This window comes from Larus michahellis, chromosome 1 (assembly GCF_964199755.1).
Source record: "Larus michahellis chromosome 1, bLarMic1.1, whole genome shotgun sequence".
Lineage (NCBI taxonomy): Eukaryota > Metazoa > Chordata > Aves > Charadriiformes > Laridae > Larus > Larus michahellis.
In genome coordinates, this window is record NC_133896.1 from 52128299 (window position 1) to 52150148 (window position 21850).

A 21850-nucleotide genomic window follows, 5' to 3' on the forward strand; every position below is an offset into this window, starting at 1 on the left:
AAAAATTAACCCATGTATATGAAAAGCATAGGCTCTTCCAACAATGCAATGCCTTGCTACACTTCCACTCACTTAATGACTGGAATATGTAAAAAGACTAATTAATATAATGCACCGATGAAAGACACAGTTGTGAATTGTGCCCACCGTTGTCCTTTTTTGGCATAATTTAGTGAAGATGTGCCTTAAAACCTTTTTTGGATACTTAAAGCATTTCAGGAATGGCTGGCTAGCTCTGAAATACTGAACAACGTAACTGAGGTTCCTTCTGTTTATCCGTGCGAAGAGACAGGCTGCTTGGGTTAAAACACTGTCATTGGTCTTGGTTTTTATTGCCCGTGCTGTAATACCATATGAAGGCTGGCAAAGGAAAAGTCTTAAAAAATAAAAGCCAGGGGAGGGAGGACATCAGCAAGACAAACATAACACAAGAAGCAGATTGGATCAGTATATATTAAATTATATTACCCTATTAAATGACTGTGTAATGCTTCTTTTTTATGTTACTATGTATACAGCTTTATTTATCACCTATAAACCTCGTGGCACCTTTACTGCAACAGTCACTTCAGTTCATACATTTAAAATATTCTCAAGAGCCTTATGGCAAAAAAATACACTGAATAAACATGCTGGGTTACTAAAATACCAATAAAATTTATGAGGAGATACAGAAGATCTCCAGAACTTTACGCACATGCACACATGTCTACGGTCTACATGACATCCCTACAATGAAGCCAAGTTTTCAGCTGCTTGCAAGACTCCTTTGGTGAAAACACTGAAGATACAGAACCTCCAGACATGTCCTAGAATGTACATTGTACTGACCGGTGTTTGTTCTTCATGCACCATTACAACTTATATTCAGCATGTCAGCTAAACAGGATTAGGAACTCAGGTGGGCAACTCACAGTGAGAACAAACAGAGCTCCGAAACATTTTCATGGAAACTGCTCTTCAGATAAAAAGGATGAAACAGAAAACAAAATGAACAATAAAAAGAATTGATTCCACATGGTATTTCTCAAAGCCAAGTGTCAGCTAGCTTCTGAAATAAATAAAGCGTGCTAAATTTTTATTATTATTTTACTAGTTGCACGTTAAAGCTCACTGTGGGTATTATCAGTAATACTAATTTCTTTTACAATTCAGTAACATGATTTGTTATACAGAGACATGTCCTTTACCACATCATCCTACACTCACTTTGACAGGTAATTGGGAAAGGTATTGGGGTTTTTTGGGTGTTTTTTTCTTTGCTTTTTTTTTTAAATAATTTTCCCACTTTCAAGGCATCTGTAGGACATGACAAAGATTGAATCCGAGTACAAGATTTTAGATATTCAGGATTATGTCTGTTGTAATTCTGACGACGGATTTCTGCAGTATCAGTAAACATGTTTCTGACTCTCTCATTCATTTAAACTTACCTTGACGTTTTCCTATCAGAAGATTTATATTTCTGGCCCTCTATTTACTGTCTTGATAATTGCTGCATGCACAGTCAAACCAAATAAGTGAGTTTCAGGACCAAATAAAATTCTTCACTGCCCTATTAATGGGCCTGTATTGAATTACAAGCAATATCTTCTTTGATTCTCGTAAGAAAAATACAGTAGCACATTGCATGCTTACACAAAAAAAATACTTATGAGAACAAACCCAAATGGAATGCTAAAATGCTATTGCTTGTGGAAATATAACAAATTGTCAGCAATAAACACAAAATCTCAACCATTTTGCTTAACAGCACCTCCTGCAAAACAGTGAGGGGGTTTTATCCTTGACACATTGGAATAATCTGTGTTAAATCCCTGGGGAAATGCAGAGAAGATAGCAGCCAGTTTGCTTCTCTTCCTTATCTGAATTCCAAGACCATTAGAAAGCTTATGGTGAAAAGCTGAAGTACATTATAGCAGGAAAATATTTTGCCCAGAACCTTAGCATAAACGAAACATCTTCAAAGAATCTTTTTTAAACTCTCTCTCACATGAAGGTATTCTTGACATAAATCTTCTTACCTGAAACACTATCCAATGTTTTATTTCTTCTATAATATACGTCATGTGGTCATCTTTCACATTTTCTGTAAATCATCATTTTGATATCCTGTAATTGTTTATTAATAACAGTAGTAAAAACACCAAGAGAAACTCAGTAGGGAGCGTTCTAGGAGCTCTCTATCAATCCATGAAGATGACTCCCTGCCGCAAAGAGCCAGCAAGCTCATCTGAAGACTCAAGGAAAACAGAGAAAACCTAATTGTGAAAATAATTTTGAATGTTTGAAACTCTGTACAGCTGTGTAGTCATTTTTTTACATTTTAGAGAAATACAAAATAAGGACTTCAGCTTAGTCGTTCTCTGTTTCATATGGTGCTTATACACCCTGTGTATGTTAATTCATTATGTATTTCTAGTCTTTCTTACTAAGCCCATTAGCATCTAATGGCAGTTGTTTCCCACTCTTGACATCTCATCCTTGCATATAACTCCCTCATTTACTACTAGCTCTCCTCAGTTCTCAGTTTCCTCTTTCCCACGCTTCAGTTCTAGCGAATTTCCAAAGCCAACCACTCCATATGCTTAGAGGCATATTAAACTTCTGTCATTTTTTTTTCTCTCACATTAAGTCACATCTTATGCTTCTGTTTCCCAGGGAGCCACAAATTAACCAAAAAAAATGTTCACAGATCAGAGCAGATAACCCAAGATAATGAAGTTTTTTTCTGGATGTCATGTACTAGTGCTACGCTATACTTTGCTATTAAAAGCAGGTAAGAAGAATTATTTCTGCCTGCAAATTGCTGCTCAGCTTCAACAAAAGAAGCAGCACAGATCTATCACTACTCTTTAATAATGTAAATTTATGAACTAGCCCAGTGTTTTGCCATCCATCCTCCTCAGCTACGGCTTTTGATGCTTATCTATTGCTTATATAAATCTTACGTAAATTTAACTGATAAGACAGGAAGCACAAACTACCTTGTGTTTGGTTATGTTCACTGAAAACACAGTGGAGCCATATTGCGTGTGGGAACACAAATGTTTAAAATACTTAGCTCTGCATAATTCTTGTTCTTTAGCTTTATGTGTGCACGTGAGCGCATGTGCATTTCTCTGTGGTTTACTGCAGGGATAAGTATTTTAAAGCAAGACGCTATGACTGTGTTTTCCATCTTTAAGTACATCATGCACATGGAAGAGGGGACGATGAGAAAACTTTTTTGATGATAGAGACTGCCAGACAGTCATGAGCAGCTCACCTGCAACCACCCAATATGTTTATTAGTGAGCTTGTTGTTTTAAATGGTAGCACAGAGTCTAGACGCTGAGAAAATCAGGATGGCTGGGAGCTCGGGCTGACTCCTCCAGAATGATAAAAATTGCTAATTGGAAAACTATTGTATGTTCTTTCCTGGTGAGTCTGTTCATGTAACCTGATTCTGGCCCAAAGAGGTTCTGATCCAGCTTTCAATACCTGAAAAAAACTATAAGTAAGATCTAACTACATTTTTTCCAGTAACTTCTGTCATTACTGCATCTGAATCAGGTGCTTAATTCATCCATGAAAAAAACACACCAAGAGATTTTGCAACTGACTTTTTGTTTTGAACCCCATAAAACTAGAAAGATCTCTCATTTTCAATCAACAGAGCAACAGACTTGCAACAGCTATATTGTAATTCATTATCTGAATACCATTTTGAATATCATTGCACAGAGAAACGTTTAACCGCATTTTCTCAAATTCTTTTGTCAAATTACAGCAGCGAATTAAAATCCATACAGCATACTACTTTTGGATGAATACTGCATTTTTAAGATCTCTACATGACACGAAGAGCATTCTTTAAAATAAGCAACGAATAACAAAAAGTGCAAACTGAGGTAGGAATCTCAATCAGGAGCTAAATGTACATAACCTTGCAATGACTTGATCATTTTGAAAGGGATCACAATACCTGCCAATAACTATTTCAAGGGTGTAAACATTGGGGCTTCCAAAGTCTTATTTACATCCGTAGAAAATTGATAACTAGAGATAATGGTATGTAATTTTGAAATAATACAAACTGAATATGAAAGGTTTCTTGGCACCACCAGCTATTAGAATTTTGAGCTGCCCTTTATGGAAAATGACTGAAACCTTATTCCTTTAAAAGTTAAAAACAACGAAGGACAAAATCCTTGAAGATGGCTTTAAGGACTCAAGCCCTGTTGGCTGCAGGCTGCAATAAAACCTTTTATAGCTAAGTGAATAGTTCCCTTCCCCTCATCTTTATTGTGGTGAAAAATTCTGACCTTACTTCTATTAATAAACTCAGTATAATACTTTTCACTCTTTTTTGAAATTGTATCATGTGTTTGAAATTGTATCACTGCATCTGTAAGATAGAAATGCAGTGGATTGCAGGGATATCCAGGCTAGCTCTGAACAACGTGAGGGGGAAGAATCAGGCAGAAGACCCAGGATGATGCTGCTGTCCTATTTCTGGCACATTAATCACTCGGATATGTCTATATGGCAGAGCACTGCATTTCCTCTTACACCTGAGAATGTTAACAAACCTGCTGTACAGGGAAAATGTTTCTAAAATATTTCTGGTCTTCAACATCCTTATAGCTAAAATGACTGCCGTTCAGTCCTCTTCACCTTTAACTATTAAAACCAGTAATAAACGGAATACAAATGATGCTAGCCAAGATCTGATACACTCTTGGGAATTTTTATTGGAAATATCGACTCCTCACCATATCCTATAAAGCAATGAAGAAGCAGAAAAAAAAAAAAGATTTTAAAACATTTTAAAGAGGAATGATTTCTCCTTTGCACACTGCTGAGTGGGGGAGTGAGTTGAAAAACACAGTATTCTTTTAAATGCATCAAAATAGTACTGCAGTCCTTGAAAACATTATGTAATAAATTCTGCAGCTTTATTTCTTTGCAAATAGGGAACACTTCTTTATGATTTTTATGACTACATATTTTCTTCAAAGTAAAGGCAGAAGTATTGCTTTACAACATTAACATCGCTGTTCATTTGCTTTTATCTACCGTGAATTTCAAGTATTTTACATTGACCTTCAATCAACATAATGTTTTAAAATGCCATAAGCTAGAACTATGGGAGGTAGGGCTTGAGGACAGCAAATGCAAACATTCAAAACAATCAATTTATTGCAGTAAAACTAGCACAAATATTGTCTAGAAAACAAAATTTAAATACTCATAATGAAATTATTTTAGAGGAACTCCCTTTACTACAAATGGCAAATATTATTGCAGTGAAGGATGCCATCCTAAGACTGCATGTTTAGGAGGCCAAATTCAAAATAGGATGTGTCTAAAATTTTTAAATTAATATAAAATTAAAGGATGTGAAAAAGGACATTATTTTAAAATAGAAATCCAGTTTTCTTGCAGGTTCACCAACACTTAAAACGTTTAACTGGTGAAATATAACCCTTTATCCAGGGCTCTTCTAAGCTACTGAAGGCAGAACAAGCTGTTGCCTAGGACAACAAAATATTTAGTGACTATTTATTTTATCTGTTTTTGCAGAGAACTTGCGGGCTGGGAAGAGAGGTTATTTTTTTTAGCTTTTTTAAAGAGAATAAGAAGTCTTGGGTTGGGCTGCTTCTGCAGTACTCCCCGGAAAGGAGATCACATTCTGAAACTTGAAATATGAACCTTCTTATAGAACACTAAGATTTTTAGACAGAAAATCAGATGATAAGGCAATTTATTTGCTGCCTGAATGGAGGGAGATTTTGTTAGGCTACTTCAGAGACAATACCCTCTCTGGCACCAGGCAGAGTAGGTTGCTTTAATAAAAAAATTATCTTGCATTATAAATCAATCATTTGTGCTACCTAGTGTGTTACAGGACAAGAAAATGATCCTGCAGGTGGAATACAATAGGTGCTAAAATTGCTCAGCTTTGATTATTAGTGCTAAAAATTGCTGCCAATCACTATCTGATTATAATTTGTTTTGAAGAGAGCGTGGGGCAGAGGGAAAGAATAAAGAGAAAAAGTGAGAGGGGAAAAAAAGCTCTGGTTTTAAGAATGCTAATATAAGAACAAAGATTCACCTCAGAAAAGAGGTAAAAGTGATTGTTAAAAAATTATATCATTTTGATATGACTAAAATCCTTACATTTAAAAATAAATGCAGGCAATGGGAAACATTAAAAGAATTCTGCAGATTTCAATGGCTAGATTTACTGATCAAACACAGTTATTTTACTATCACTTTTTAAACAGAAAACAATAATTTTTTTATTATTATTGCCATAATATAAGGAAATATAAATATAGAATTAGGGAAATGATTTCAAAGTACTTACATAATCTCTTCTATTTAAATAACCCCTAGTGCAAAACGACACCAGATGGATTATAAAAGGATCATTATACTACCAAAAAATAAATGCTGTGAAAGTGTCCACAGTGCAAATACTTTCTCTTTCTTTCTTTGCCATGTTGTATTGTAAACTCAATAAAGCAATGTATTTGAACTAAAAGAAGTGGTTTTCCTCCCACTTCTCCTGAGTCTGAGCACTGCCATGATCCGGTGTGGGAGTAGGAAGAGGTAAACAGTAGATGGTTTGCAGAAATTGCCACGGTTTATGTCATCTCCTGATCTTTTGCAAGAAGCAGCATAGAGGAAAGCGGATGATGTATTTAAAAATTATTTTGCATTACCATGAGGAACAGATGGAAGTTTGCACATCAAATCACTCAAAGGCTACGAGATCACTACCTATGCAAAATGTTACGTGCAGAAACTGTACATCAGTTAAACATATGGTGAAGTTACAACACTGGCACATGGATTTGTTGAGGATAAAGAGCTTGCAACGAGATTTCTAGAAACATCCACTACAATACTACAACATAATAACAGTTTCTAAATGATCAGCAACATCCACAATCATTTACGAACTGAGTGACTGATGGAGATGCTACGAGCATTCAAAGCAGAAAGAATCATTTGCAAATGCAAGATCCAATGGAGCAAATTTACTATATGATTGCAATCCGTAAGTATTTAATTCTTGCAAAAGAAACAAAGATGTGCATTGTTAAAACCCTCTTGAGACTTCTGTGGGTGCCCTGGGTGAAGGAAATCTACACAACTATTGTGCATGGAAAAAAATTTGCTATTTGTATAATATCTCACGACTTTTATGTACACGCAATGAACCTACTGATCCCATTTCAAAAGGAAATAGAGTAATTTAGAGACTTATCCTTTGGATAGCAGCTAACACATATTAATGTAATCTCATTTGCAGCATTGTTCTGCTAATGTAGAAGCAACTGAGCAAATCCATACACATGTCTTACCTCATGAAGAAATAATAGACCATGACAAAAACTATTCAGTTTCAGACCCAACTTCAGAGTATTTGATTTGAAAGATATAAGCAACTATTCTGTTGTCAAAAAACTGCTTAGTTCTGCTTAGTGTCTGGTCCTATTATTTATGCTAATTCAGGTAATTTTGCAAACAGATGAGCCAGAGAATTTGAATGGATATTGAAAGTTTCCTTCATATTTCCCCAAACCAATCAAAGTTGTTCATTAATCATTTCAAAATTGTAGTTATTTAACATAAAAAACCAACACAAATGTAGTAGAAAAGATTTTCTCAAATAGCTTAATGCATCCTATACCTTTAATACTAATTCATGAGAAGACCTTAAGTTCAGTTTGTCTGGCTGAGAACTTTAAAGACTCCCATGAAACGTAAAGGTTAAAAGGCTAGAAATATCTGTTCCTCAGTAAAACAGGCACATTTGTTTTTGAAGAATGTCAGGGAGATTCTCAAGCATCTTATGCTATCTAGAAATTTTGAAACACAAGACTTAAGGTCTTGCACCAGTACATCAATATGGTTGTCTCTACAGAAGTGGCATTTGCATTTGAAGTGTGACAGTCCATCGTTTAGCCTGCTGGAGAATTCTTTACTTTCAGTTATATACATTTATATATAAATACATACATACACACATATATGCGCGTGCACGTGTTTATATATGTAGCTGTTTTTAAAGTATTGGTTCACATAAATTAACTTCAAGTACTCTCTTAATCAAGTGCATTAGTAATAAGCTCCTGAATGTTTGGAAAGAGTGAAGGAAGAAAAAGTCGTACAGAGAACTTTCTAAACTCAACAGCTATAGAAGTTATTTTTAATAACAAAATACCTAATAAGTTGAGAACCCACAGCCTGTTGCTAATGCAGACTCAAAGTCTTGAAAGCTCTTGCGATTATCAAAATTGTTGGAGCCATTTAGAAAGCAACTACAGGAAGAGCGATGGCCATCATTATCGGTCAGCAGTGCCTCTGGGAGCTCAGAACGGCCTGTAGCTCCAAGCACTCTTAATTCTTTTCAGTGATCTGAAAGCTAGCACAGGCTAGGGAGGAAAAGGAACAGGAGTTGCAGATCTGCAGTCGCAATGTCTGAGAAAATGTTATTGAGCTGTAATGTTTCATTCCTCTTCAAAAACTGCCTCTGCAGAGTGGCACGCTTGGGAAATTAAGTAACAACAAGAGAAGAAGAGTTGCAGAGTAACTTGTCAAACAGAATCTGAAGGACAGCCCCCCTAAGAAGAAGTATATTTTCATACTATAGAGCATGGGAAATTAAGCTGTCAAGCAAGCACTGTACAAAATCCATCCATTTGGTGTGTATCACCCAATCAAGCTGTGGAGTTGCTATCTGCTTTGCAGGAGTAGATGGGGAGGCTGCTAAGTGAGACGCTAACCTGGTCAAGGAATCTGAATGCAGCATGTGGTCCATTTTAAAGTTCTTTAAGCAGAGACTGTAAGTTGTACTGAGATTGTAGGTGCATCAGTTGGCTAAGGCCTCGTGAGAGCTTTGAGACCTAAGTTCAATACAGAGGTTGCTATTGCTTAGAGCTATAGGCTCAAGCTAAATACGCAAATTAGACAGGTATAGCTGGCACTCTGTGTATTGGAGCTGTACGGATTAGGACTAGAAAGATACAGAGCAAGGATTTCTGGAAGTATGGGATGGCTAAATGGACTAAGACTCTTCCGTTTGCAAATGAGATGACTGAAAGGAGGTAGAAGTGTGCAAAATGAACCATAGCACGCAAAATAGAGAAGGAATTCAAGGATTAATTTTGCTGAATTGCTAGCAACGGTGTGTCGCTTTCCCCTTAAAACCTTATTGTTTTCTGAGGACTGCAGGGGAACAAAATTGATGACAATTTTTGAAGAAAATTCATGGAAGATTCATGGAAATACCGTCCTCTAAGCCTGTCCCAGGCCAATTAGTAGGAATTCAATAATGCATACTAGTAGTGGACACAGATAAATACAACCAGGAAGAGTTAAAGTGACTGCATATAAAGGCACCTCATATCTCAAAAGCCTATTGGAGTTCTTTGAAACAGTTAAAAACTATGTTGATGAGGTTGATGGTCTGCTTGATCTGCTTGTTTGCCTGGATTTCTAAAGCCTTTTGATGAAGCCACCCTTAAAAGGCTTTTAAGAAAAAAAAAAAACAAAAACCAGTCATGCCATTAAGCCATAAGAAGAGGTTCTTTCATGGATAAGCAGGTGGTAAAACCAGGAAACTGTGGGAAAAAAATGCAGTTTTCACAGTGGAAGAAGGTTCTTAGTAAATTAGATCTGTGAATGGACCTCTTCAATATATTCATAAACTCCATAGGAAAGAAGACTAGCAGTAAGATAACAAAACTTGATGATGACAATAACTCATTCAAGGTAAGAAAGACAAAGACCTGTTGGGAACAACTTGCCCAATTCCAGAAGTCCCTGACCTGAAAATGATTAATGACTAGAGGAATGCTATGCAGATAGTTCATAATATGCTTCTCCTATCTGCGTAGCCTTCTGTGGTCATCTGTTTAAGGCCATTTTTACAAAGAGCACAGTGGGTTAGATAGAGCCTCTGATCTGTTTCAGTATGGCCATTTTCATGCTCTTCCATTCCTACAGTACAAAACCTAGCGGACTGCAGTGAAATGATCATGTGTCAGTCTTTACTATATATATAGTCTTTACTATAAGTAAAGAATCACCTTTTCACACAGTATATAATTAAATTAAATTGTGGAACTTGTCGATGATGTTGTGGAGGGTCCAAAGCATTTAGTTATTAAGTAATGGAAGTCAGTCCATTGGTAGCTATTTTCTCTCTCCAGTATCTTTGATCCAATCCTGAACAGCAATCATTATACCCTGATGTAAACCAGGAATGCAATTTGTGAGAGACAGTATCAAGAACACTTCCCCAAAAGCTCACAACCTGGACAGTAACTGAGTTTAAGAAACCATTGGGTAAACATTAACTTTACAGGAGACAAAGACTGAATCATACATGTGAAAGATGGATGTACAAAAATAGAAGAAGCTCACAGTGCAGGATGAACTAATTGAGAAGAAATGTAAACCAGGCCACTTAACATGTAACCCTCCTCCCAGGAGTTCAGCTATCTGTGATTCAAGGCCTACTTTCAGTACAGCGCAGCTGTGCAACCGTTCTCAGCTTTCTTCTGAGAAAAGTGCTAGGGTGTGAGAAGGAGCTGTGAGAGAGTGCACAGGCTGGAAGCATGTGAGATAAGAAAGGTAAAGTTGCAGACACTTGAAGGATTCAAGGATAACACCACTCACATGGAAAGGTATAAAATGCCATGGAAAACAAAGGAAATCAGAAGACAGAAACTCAGCAACATCATAGATCAGCCTGTTCCAGGGAGCAACAGAGACCAGCCCTCCCCTACCTGATGACTACGTGCCCAGAAGACTTAGTGACTCATTTGGAGGGGGTTGATTTAATGCCTAGTTCATTAGTCCTACAATGTATTGTGTGTGTGTTAAGACAATAAATAACTTACTTTGTGCTTTTAAGCTGTTTATATCTTGCCTGAAGAATCTTTTTGGTAAAAGTTCCCTGTAGAGAGAGACTTCCCGAGGGGGAGGGTTACGTAAGAAATGCAGAATAACAGACAAGAATAATATGATTAGTCATGTAGAAGAGCATTTATACTTTAAAGCACAGGTGCACACTTTAGATGGGTTAGGGGATTTCAGAACATAGTGGACTTTTTTTCAGCAGATGATATGTATTTCAGAAAAGTTCCAAGTAGCTACAGCATTATATAAATGATATCCGAACCTGGGTACAGAATCTGACCTCTCTAATGAGCCAAGAAACCTGGGAGACAAACCTAGAATTGCTGGGAAAGCCAATGCTGGGAGAAGGCATTCTGAATCCCATGAAAAGGAAATTAGAATGATACTTCCCAGGAAGAACACACCTGAGAAAACGATGAAGAAAATGGATCTGGGAAAATTCTTGGTCTAAATGACAACGGAATTAGTGAAACAGAATTTAAAATTCAAAGTCTGGCTTGTTGAAAAAGGACTGAGAACGCTGGTGGTAGCTTGTAAGAAACACAAATGAATAACTTTCAAAATGACTCTTCTGATTCAAATGCTTTAAGTAATTGCTGCTTGAAGAAACATACACACTATATATGTATACATAAAAGTCTGAAAGAAACTAGCATGTAAGTTAGAGCAGACATTACCTTGCTGGAATAATTTGCAATAAATTGCAGGAAGCGGCATATTAAATTCATTTCTTAATGCCAATGAGGAAGCTGGAGGATCAGAGAAGCTGAGGGAAGATGGCCTTTACCACCAGTGTCTCAGACCTTCTCCCTCTCATATGCTTGCAATTCTCCTTGCAGTTTTTCAAAAAATGTGCTTGCCTAGATAGTAACTTCCAAGGATGGTAAAACAATGTTGGAAATAGAGTAAGACTGTTCTTTTTAGGAAGATAAGAAGATTCAAAAGCTCTGATCATGGGAATAAGGGGTAACTCACAAAGGTTAACTTTAATCATAGAATCATTTAGGGTGGAAAAGACCTTTAAGATCATCAAGTCCAACCCTAAACCTAACACTACCAAGACCACCACTAAACCATGTCTCTAAGCACCTAGGCAGCCTGTTCCAATGTTTAACAACGCTTTCAGTGAAGAAATTTTTCCTAATATCCAATCTAAACTTCCCCTGGCACAACTTGAGGCTGTTTCCTCTTGTGCTATCACTTGTTATTTGGCAGAAGCGACCGACAATCACCTCGCTACACCCTCCTTTCAGATAGTTGTAGAGAGCAATAAGGTCTCCCCTCAGCCTCCTTTTCTCTAGACTAAACAATCACAGTTCCCTCAGCTGCTCCTCGTAAGACTTGTTCTCTAGATCCCTCACCAGTTTTGTTGCTCTTTTTTGGATGTCCTCCAGCACCTCAAAGTCCCTCCTGTAGTGAGGGGCCCAAAGCTGAACACATTACTTGAGGTTTGGCCTCACCAGTGCCAAGTACAGGGGGACTATCACTTCCCTAGTCCTGCTGGCCACACTATTTCTAATACAAGCCAGGATGCTATTGGTCTGTTTGGCCACCTGGGTACACTACCGGCTCATAATACTCCCAGGTCCTTTTCTGCTGGGCAGCTCTCCAGCCACTCTTCCTGAAACGCTGCATGGGGTTGTAGTGACCCAAGTGCAGGACCCGGCACTTGGCCTTATTGAACCTCATACCATTGGCCTCAGCGCACCAATCCAGCTTGTCCAGATCCCTCTGTAGAGCCTTCCTACCCTCAAGCAGATCAACACTTGTACTAAAGCTAGTCTTCTTAGTATCTCTCTATGTCATTAGGAGAGACAAATAGGTAATCCAGATAACTAACCATAATTTAACCAGTTTGAATCATCCTCTGGATGATCCTTTCTTTCGCCATCCTTTATAGTTTCTAAAGGGAATTTGGGGAGGCCAGCTTCATTCAGCTGCAGGGAGATTTTCAGAATATGCTTTCTTCTTTCCATCTTTCAAAAAAATGAACTGTTTGCTTTAATAGGTTAATTGAATAGATTTATACCCTGAAGTAGAAGAAATGTATCTTGGTCACCATCACACATGGAAGTTCAGAGGCATGTGATAAGTCAAACTCACATTAGTATATAGAGATGCATTATGATAAAGGATGACCTTATTACTAGTTTAGATCTAGGAAAAAAAAAAATCTAAAACTTCATGAACTTCATCCACAGACATGTAAGCTGATGATCACAGAAAGTTTAGAAAGAAGATAATAAAGAATTTTTATTTTTTAAGACGTAAAGAAGGGCTTGTGAAAAACTAAATGCCCCCTTCTCTTCCCTGTCCTTTCAGCTATGCTAGTTTACCTAATAGAAGATATTATCTCTACCTTCAAACCTGTTTCTTCCCCTCCAGAAGCCATGGATGATTTGATTTCCCAACGGCTTAATGGAAAGAAGCACCCAATATGAACTAAGGGATTCCTTGCACCAAAGCAGGACTGGCTTTTATGTTGAATTCAGTGGCTGCAACTGTTTAAACTGGTGGCTAAAATGAAAAAGTTATCATATCTGTAGCCCTTGATAAATTTTTATTACATATTTGGTGTAAGTGCAAATGAAACTTTTTGTTCCATCTACAACTTAAGTACAAAGAACCTCCAAACCGAGAGTACTCTGAATTCTTTTCAGGATGCTGAGTCTGGTTTTTCTCTCATTTTCCAAGTGCCTGGATTCTGACCTACTCAAGTCAGGAGTCCTATTCCAGAGTGGCTTTGACCTTTATGCATTCCTTTATGAAAAACTTTCTGTAATAAGCTCATGTTTGCCATCGCCTGAATGGGAAGTGAGACCTTTGAAATCGATTTCAGACAGCAGGCCTGCTAGTCAGAGATAAGAATCTTGTTCTGCCAGACTGCACAATGCTTCAAACCAATTTCTTGTCCATTTCTGAAAGATTACCCTCAATTGGAACAGAAAAATAACAGTAAATACTTTTCTAAGCTACAGATTTTCCCAGTGAACATTATTTCATTACAGTTAGCTACTACTGATTGGTGGGAATTAAATATATACTGACTGGACTAAAATAGAAATTCTGAGAATGTAGAACTGTTTCATTTACTGTGCTCTTGAACATCATAATCCAATAATATATCAGGTGGGAAAAATATTTATCTCTATAGGTATCTATATCCGTACAAATATTTAAACAACTGTTTAACAGCTTCCTCTTGCAACTCATGGCAAAAGGGAGTGTTTTCCCAAGAAGTACAGACCTTAAACAGGAACATGATGCTAAGCTGTAAAGTTAGAGGGATATACACTGGTCTGCTTTATACTAATTTCACAGAAGTGTATTACTGTTAGCTTCAGTGCAGGTACTTCCCTTTTCCTAAGTTTTAGCAAATTTGGAATCAAACCACAAACCTTTAATGAGGTTTTAATGATCCACTTGGGGGAGCTAAAGGGTAATTTGTTTCTGAATTGATTATGGCAAAATGTTTGGGAAGTAAAATTAAGTTACAGAAGACAATGTGAGCAGAGACTTCCACTTTTTTCAACTCAGTGCTGGTTGTTAATCTATATTAGCTTCTGGAAGAAAGGGTCCCCAGTTCTTATTAAAATTCCAGGCACTTATAGAAAAAAGACTCACAGTTATTAATAGCTCAGTAGCAGACACCCATGATAGCATCAAACATATCCTGACTTCAATTATACACCTACAACATCCATTGAAGTCAACATACATAACATGTAAGGCAGAGTTTGGTCTTTACTCTTAGTCTACATTTTTGTGCTAGTTAACATTACCTATAATGTGACAGCAACAAAAGAAATTCTAACATGCAACGGTTTTGTCTTTCAGTTAATGTGAAATACCTCTTTTTTTTTTTTCCTTCTTTTTTTTTTTCTTTTCTTTAGATGCTGGTCTTAGGCTATGCCTGCTTGTGCCTCATGCACCAGTTACTGTGTTGGAACACGGCTTCACACCATTATTATAGTCTCCATTTCTCCAGCCTGGGACACACTGGGAACTGTTTCCCAGTATAAAGCTATATCAGCTGCTCTATCTTATGCTTGATTGCCCATGATTACTGGTAGCCCTTTGTTCTGGGAGTTAGGCACTAATTAGAGACAGAAATGCAGTATCTCCTATATTGGAAGGAAGAGTACAGCCTCTTGTCTGTGAAGAGCCAATACAATATGACATTGGGCTTTTCTCCATGTAGGGTTGCCTTAAAGTTCAGACAAACTGGCAATACAGTTGATTGCAAAAGCCACATCCAAAGCTATAATCATCTATCTTTTATAAAAGGAAACAACTCAGTTTCAGACACATAACTAACTTACATAAAAATTCCATTGGCAAAACTGTACTGTCAATGTCTTTACTGTAACAGTACAAAATTCATCTAATTCCAAACTCTGCAGTGCAGTCCACATTAAAGTTTATGGTTGCCCATATGTGGGCATCTAATTTAACTGACTCATGTAAATAAAGTTTCAAGCTAAAGTGGTATGAAATAAAATATTTTGTTCCTTTAGCATTATTTAAGGTTTCCTTATTTTATGTTTAATTTAGCCAGAGCATGTGGAAAAACTAAAATGTAAGTATCTTTACAAGAAGTACTGTTGTTAGGCACTTTAAAAGCAAAGACATATGCTTTGTAGCTATAAAGTATGAAAATGTATTTTTAAATGTCATTCAGCATCCTGGAGCAGTGACACAATCATGCTGATTAAATACTGTGCCAAAGACAATGGCAAAGCAAATGAAAGCAAAGGGTACAGTCAACCCAGGTATAGGCATGAAAGCTGTAATCATTAACAGTACTTGATGTCAGTATTTCTAGTGCAATTTGCTTTTGTGCTTTCTCATTTGATATGTAAGGGCAAGTACCATAATGTATTAAGGAGAAACTACTGCTATAAATTGCTCAACTTACATTAATTAATTCAATCTCCCAGATTTTTTTCACAAGGTCCATCGATGTATAGCCATTAATTAGAAAGGATTTGGTATAGTCACCCAGTTCAATGGAATCCAGCCATTCAGCTACAGAGGTGGGGTTGTAGCCATCGTGACCGATCTGCTTCATCTGAAAAACAACAATAAGGAAGAATTATTGGTAATATTAATGAAACATCTTTCAGAACAGCAGTTATTTGTATTATTTTCTTTGGGTTGGAGTTATCTTATTCTCTGATCAACATTTTTTAATGATTAGTACAACATGAGACAATTTTGTGAGCAAAAGCACTAAAAAACCTTAGTTTTCAATGGATCTTTTTCTTATGTCTGCTTGCTTTTCAAACCAGAATACACTAAGACTGCAGCACGTGTTCAATTCTTACTAGACATCAGAGAATCTATAAGTGAGGGAAGGCAAAAGAGTGAGAAAGAGACATTATTAATATCCTGACTGCAAAAAAATGTCAGATTTGCACCTAAGATTTTAGTCCAAGGAATGGATCTTTTGGTATCAAACTACAAGTGAAAATATTGCCTTGGTTATATTATTCCTAATATATCTCTCATAGTAGTTTATCTGACATTTTATAATGGTTTGAAGCCACACTATATTTTTCTGCCCCCAGTGAAGGCTTAAAAATGTCTCTTTTCTCTACCTGGTCACAATTTTTCAAGGAATTCCTGCAAATTTAATATATTTTAGATTCCTCTCTGTCTGTAAAGTTGCTTGAGATCGGATAATCGAACCAAATATTATTGGAATGGAACTGACAGAATGACGTACACAGAAGCACACCACCTGCATTCACATAGTAACACAGGCACAGAAAGTGTAATCACATAAATCTTGTTTTCATAACAAACTAAGAAACACCACTGGCAACTTATTTTTCTGAATTTTGTTAAGCTACTAAGAAGTAAAGAGCTGCAATTTCTCTTTCACAACTGCCTCTCAGTGACACAACTGAAGATCTTCAAGCTAGCCGTTAAAGATAAAAATGTATAGAGCCTCTACCTGTGCAGCTTGTTACACCATACTGCTTTTATGAATTTTAAAGTAATTTGCAATAGTGGCAGAAGCAGAAGTATAACGAAGTAGAAAAAATTATGCAATAGCTTCGATTTTCAACAGTATTACACGCATATCATCTTTCTATAGAAAGTGTAACTATGGCTAACTTGATAACACACTAAACTGGCAAACTGTTAAGAAGATTTAGAGGTTTAGAAACCTTGTGTTTTGCATAGGATCTCCCAACTGTGCAAGAGCGACACTGCGCATGGCGAAAGCCAGTCTCCCATTTCAGCCTGCTTATGTACGTTCCTGCTTTCCGAGAAACAAGGGAAGTGTGACAGAAACATAATGCTTTGAGCTTAAGTTTGAAGTGAGTGACAAAGTAATTTAAAAAGGAGAGAATTCTGATCTTAATATCTGAACCAATTTATTTTTCACAGTTTATCTATCTGAAATACAATTTGAATTCAAAGCAGAGAAAAAAATTAAGGTCTGCATTTGAAAGCCGCAGTAGCGTTCGTTGATCTGTCTGTTCAAACGCAGAAAGCCAGCATGTCATGATGTTGATCTTGGTTTCCTGCAGTATCAGAGAGGAGTGATGCAGGAACACCGCATCGTTGATATTACGGTTTACTCTTTGGTCTTTTGCTGCAAATGTCGGATATGAAATATTAATGGAAATATTTAAATGATGTAGCGAAATCATTATCTTAAATCATAAAAGAGAGACAAGAAAAATCACATCAATAACAATGGGAATCGTAGCCTTTCAGGTCACTTCTATAACAAAGGAGTCATATTAGAAAATGAGAATTCAGATTTGTTGTTGAACTTGACATTTTGGAATTTTTTCCAATCAGTTTCATCCTGATTTAGAATGAAATTCTTAGATGTAAAACGCATGGCAAATTCTCCTTTCGTTGTCGTTCAGACTTACTTCAAATCTTAGGCCGACAGTAGCCTGTCCAGCAGCCTGCAAAAATGTTGGAGGGCCCTGGTAGCTCTGACTCCTGAAAAGTTTATTTCAAGAGCTGATTTGAAATGAAGTATGCTTAAACAACTGACACTTGAGAAGATTGGACCCGATAAACTGAAGAAGAAAAATATAATAGAAAGAAATGAAGAAGATGTACAGGGCCCACAGGGAACACATGACTTTTGAAAGATATAAGGTATTTTTGTTTTCTTTCTCTAACAAAGAAAAGTGAAGCACCTTCGAAACAATTTTCAGCATACCCAGATGGTGCATGTTATGCAAATGATTTCTTTTGCTCATTACTATTTGATCTTTATGTTTAATAAATCCTGATTTTAGCATGATCTTTTTTTTTTTTTGACCTGCTGATTGAGAAATCTCATGCAGTCTGGTCCACAATTCCGGTAACCCATCCGGCTCTATAAAAAGCAAACACAGCATGGGAAGTTTCTGAATTCTCAATTCCCACTGGAGATTTCTGTCAGAAGGGTTGTTAAATTAGATATCACTCTACTATGGTGTGTTGCAAAGGGCTGCAGGCAAGCAAATGCAGGTGAATCCAATAAGCAAAAGACTGGGAACAACTGAAATGTATGTGACAACATCACTCTTTGGATTTGGTGCCAATAGACAAAATTGTCACCGTGTCACTCAATAACCTGCATGAAAATACATTGCCCTGTTGTTGGGCAGCAGCAGGCTCTGCAACCACCTTCCCTCTCCCTGCCCCAGAAATTTGGCTGCCTGTGTTCAAGGCCATGTCGGGGATGGTGCAGCTGCGTAACTTTGGATCAGCCCCGTGTGAGAAAGAGCAGTGAGAAGCCTGGTTGGGGCCACCCCACCTTCTGCAGGAGCTGCACGTGAGCTCAGGTCCACGTCCCTAACACTCACCCGAGCTATGCCATAGGTACATCTGCGCCCAGCCATGCACCTTGCTGATCCTCACCCACTGACTCACCCTCCTGAATTGACCTTGTCCTATCCTTGTCCCTGTGGATTTGTCCTGGGACTTGGCTGTCTGCTGTCACTGCCACCATCCCTGCCCTGCTCGCCTTCTGTGGGTGCTCCCTGCCTGCCCCATTGTCCCCCCTCTCCTCCCAGACCACCTGCCCGAGCAGGACAGCCCCCTCCTGCTGCTCCTATCGCAGAAAAATTATCTTAGAACTAAAATATTTGCCAGCAATTTCAGCACAAAAGCAGTATTTTGTTTTGTCATGAATGAAGAACCAATCTCTTATCCAAAACAGATTTTCTAAAATGTGCCTAATATATGAAAATTATTAAACTTTTAGTATCCATCCTCTTGTACGGAAAGTTCTGTTCTGTCTGTTAATAACATCAACTAGCTTATCAACTGTCATTCATAGATGGCTGAATGTTTTCCTTTCAAATATTTATTGACAGACAGATTGGTTATTTAGACATGACAGTACCATTAATAGTATATGCTTTCATATAAAATACTATGGAATTTTTAAATAAAAAAACCCCAACACTTTGAAATATCTGTCTGGAAGTGCTGCCCCTTTACTTTATTAGGGCTCCAGCTCAGTTGCATCTTATCCCAGTCCTAGTTAATAGGTCATGGCTTTTGGACTGTTAGTATTCTTTTTTCATACTGCATCATGACCTTAGGCCCCTCTCACAGATCACTTCCACCCTGCAGGCTTCCTTGCCGACACTATTTGCTGATCGATTTTTGTTTCTGAAAGAAAAAAAAGTCCTATCTGCTGACTGCATTTCCATGTATAATATTTCAATCATTTTGCATCAGCTACAACACGTGCACCAGTGGTGTCAAACATCTAAGCAGCTATGTGCATACTGTTTGACTCAGAGCAGTATAAAATCTCCAGGCTTCAACTCATGACAGCCTTTCAAATATTAACGGCTCATAAATAGGGGCAGTATTGTTCTTCCACAGACACTGCTACTAGTTCATTCTCTTGTTATCTTTAAAGAACAATATCGGCGTGAGCTGTTTCACTGCAGATGATTTTAGCATGCTGACTATGGAAAAGGCTAGGAATGAAGCCCATAGGATTTAGAGAAAAATAAATGTTTAAGAAAATATGATATAAACGAAGCATGGTAGAAGACACAAAGCACAGGAGATTTCTCTCCTAGGTCCTATTGAAATGAATAGAAAGCAGAAGCCAGAAAGAGCTGTTTCTCATAATAAGATAGTAATGTCAAGCAGCATCCTAATGGGTTGAGAAAGCATTTATAAGAAACCGTCCATACATCAGTCTTTTTGCAACTGCATCACTGCTATATCTATGTAGTTTTTCACATTGGGATAGGAGGTACTTGAGTTTTTGTCTCTGAAAGGTAGCCAAACAAATAGGAACGGAGCTTCAAAGTAATCACATATGCACCGGGAGCACCAAGGTGAATTCAGCAACATGGACTATTACCAGTTTTCTCTGATCTTCTCAGGCAGATGGGGAACTAATGCTATTTTCTCCACAGGTAATATCACTATCTGGTGGATCTCAACACTGCATGTATTAAAATGAAGCTTTTTATCTGCTGTATAAAGAGGAAGAGATGACTTGACTTTTACAGCTTTTTAAATGATGGCTATGATTACAGTGAATTTAAGCTTTTGTTGGTTTGCAAGAAAAATTTTTAGCAAGCCCAGAATGCTTTCTTTTAAACTGCTGGCCTAGCGGAGAGATTTAAGCAGCACTTTTGGGAACTTGTATCAAACTACCAGCTACCAATCTGGATGATTGTAATGGGGGAGGTATCACTTCTTTTTTTCCTGTCTTTGTGAGTTGTCTGTTTTATATTATGTACTTTGCAAATGTGATCAGTTGGACTCATGCTCTTGGAAGAGGAGATCATTCCTCCTCTGACGCAGTGAAAGAAAAGGCTCAGGAGCGTGACAGCTGTGAAGACCACAGGGCCTGGCTGGCACAGGGGCACCACGTGGAGCTGCTGCCTGCAGTGCCTGGGCAGAAATTGAGCCTGTGGTTCGGGGGCAGAAAGGCAGCTCTGACAGGGGACGGTCACAGGTCCCTAAGGACCGGAGAATACTTTGCATTTGCTGGTGTTGAGAAAGCCACTGAGTGAAAACGAGGACTTGCCTGCAAAGACACAGTGGGTGAGGAAGAGCTGTATATAAACCTTCTAGTTTTCTATTCTGTCTACCTCGTCACATATTTAAAAAGTTAACTATTCAAGCTTGTGTTCTAATAATGCTTGACTTTTCTTTCCACTAATCAAAAGCCTTCCGTCTTCTTGTGGAGTTTACTATAAAAAGACAGTACAGGCACATTGACTTCACAGCACCGCCTGATTCAGGATCTTGCCTCAACGGTAAATCCAGAATACCGTGAACTGAGTTCAGAGTTTCCTACCTAAGATTGCCAGCATTTCTTGTTGCTTCTATAATGATTTTATTATCATCCACCTTTTTTTTTGTGATGGTCAGAAACCTCATCAGTCTCCTCGGCTTCACAGAAGATCCCACAGGGTGCTCACTAGAGCCCCAAGGAAATGATGCTGTTCATCAACCTGTGCTGTAAGAAAGTTGAAAGCTTCCTGATAGCAGGATAGCCTGGTGTCAGTATGAGGAGGCTGATGACCTCATTACCGCTGCGAGGAGTCCAGAGGTGTCTAACTATGCTTCTGCGCAGCGCCCAGCAGGCCGGCTGCAGAAGCAACGAGAGACAGATGAAGAAGGAGGCAGGGCCAGTGGGAAGGAAGACACTGCTTCCATGGATAGGCACTGTTACGTACCTCATTCTTGCAGACCCTTTCTAGGTGTTCAAGTTGCAACAGACTGTGGTGACTGCTGGAACCTCTTCTGTTCTTCCCACAACTGCAAGTGCTGCTCCTGACTGTTTTATTAGGCCACACTGGCCAGTTTCTGTCATTGCTAGTCCATGGTGGGCTGTGCCACCCCTCGGGAATTGTTTGTGTCACTATGATTTTCAGCTTTTTTTTAATGCTGGATGTCTCGCTAGCAAGTGTGTTCTCTGGGG

General features: G+C 38.0%; 1 protein-coding gene across 5 annotated transcripts in view; it reads right to left on the bottom strand.

The window, feature by feature from the left end:
- ANKS1B (ankyrin repeat and sterile alpha motif domain containing 1B) overlaps nucleotides 1-21850 on the bottom strand; it is a 448856-nt gene that overhangs the window by 142964 nt on the left and 284042 nt on the right. For all 5 annotated transcript variants that reach the window (XM_074575799.1, XM_074575789.1, XM_074575760.1 and 2 more), the window contains one exon: nucleotides 15842-15994. In XM_074575799.1, the coding sequence (XP_074431900.1) occupies nucleotides 15842-15994 (153 nt within the window). The remainder of the gene's footprint in view (nucleotides 1-15841; nucleotides 15995-21850) is intronic.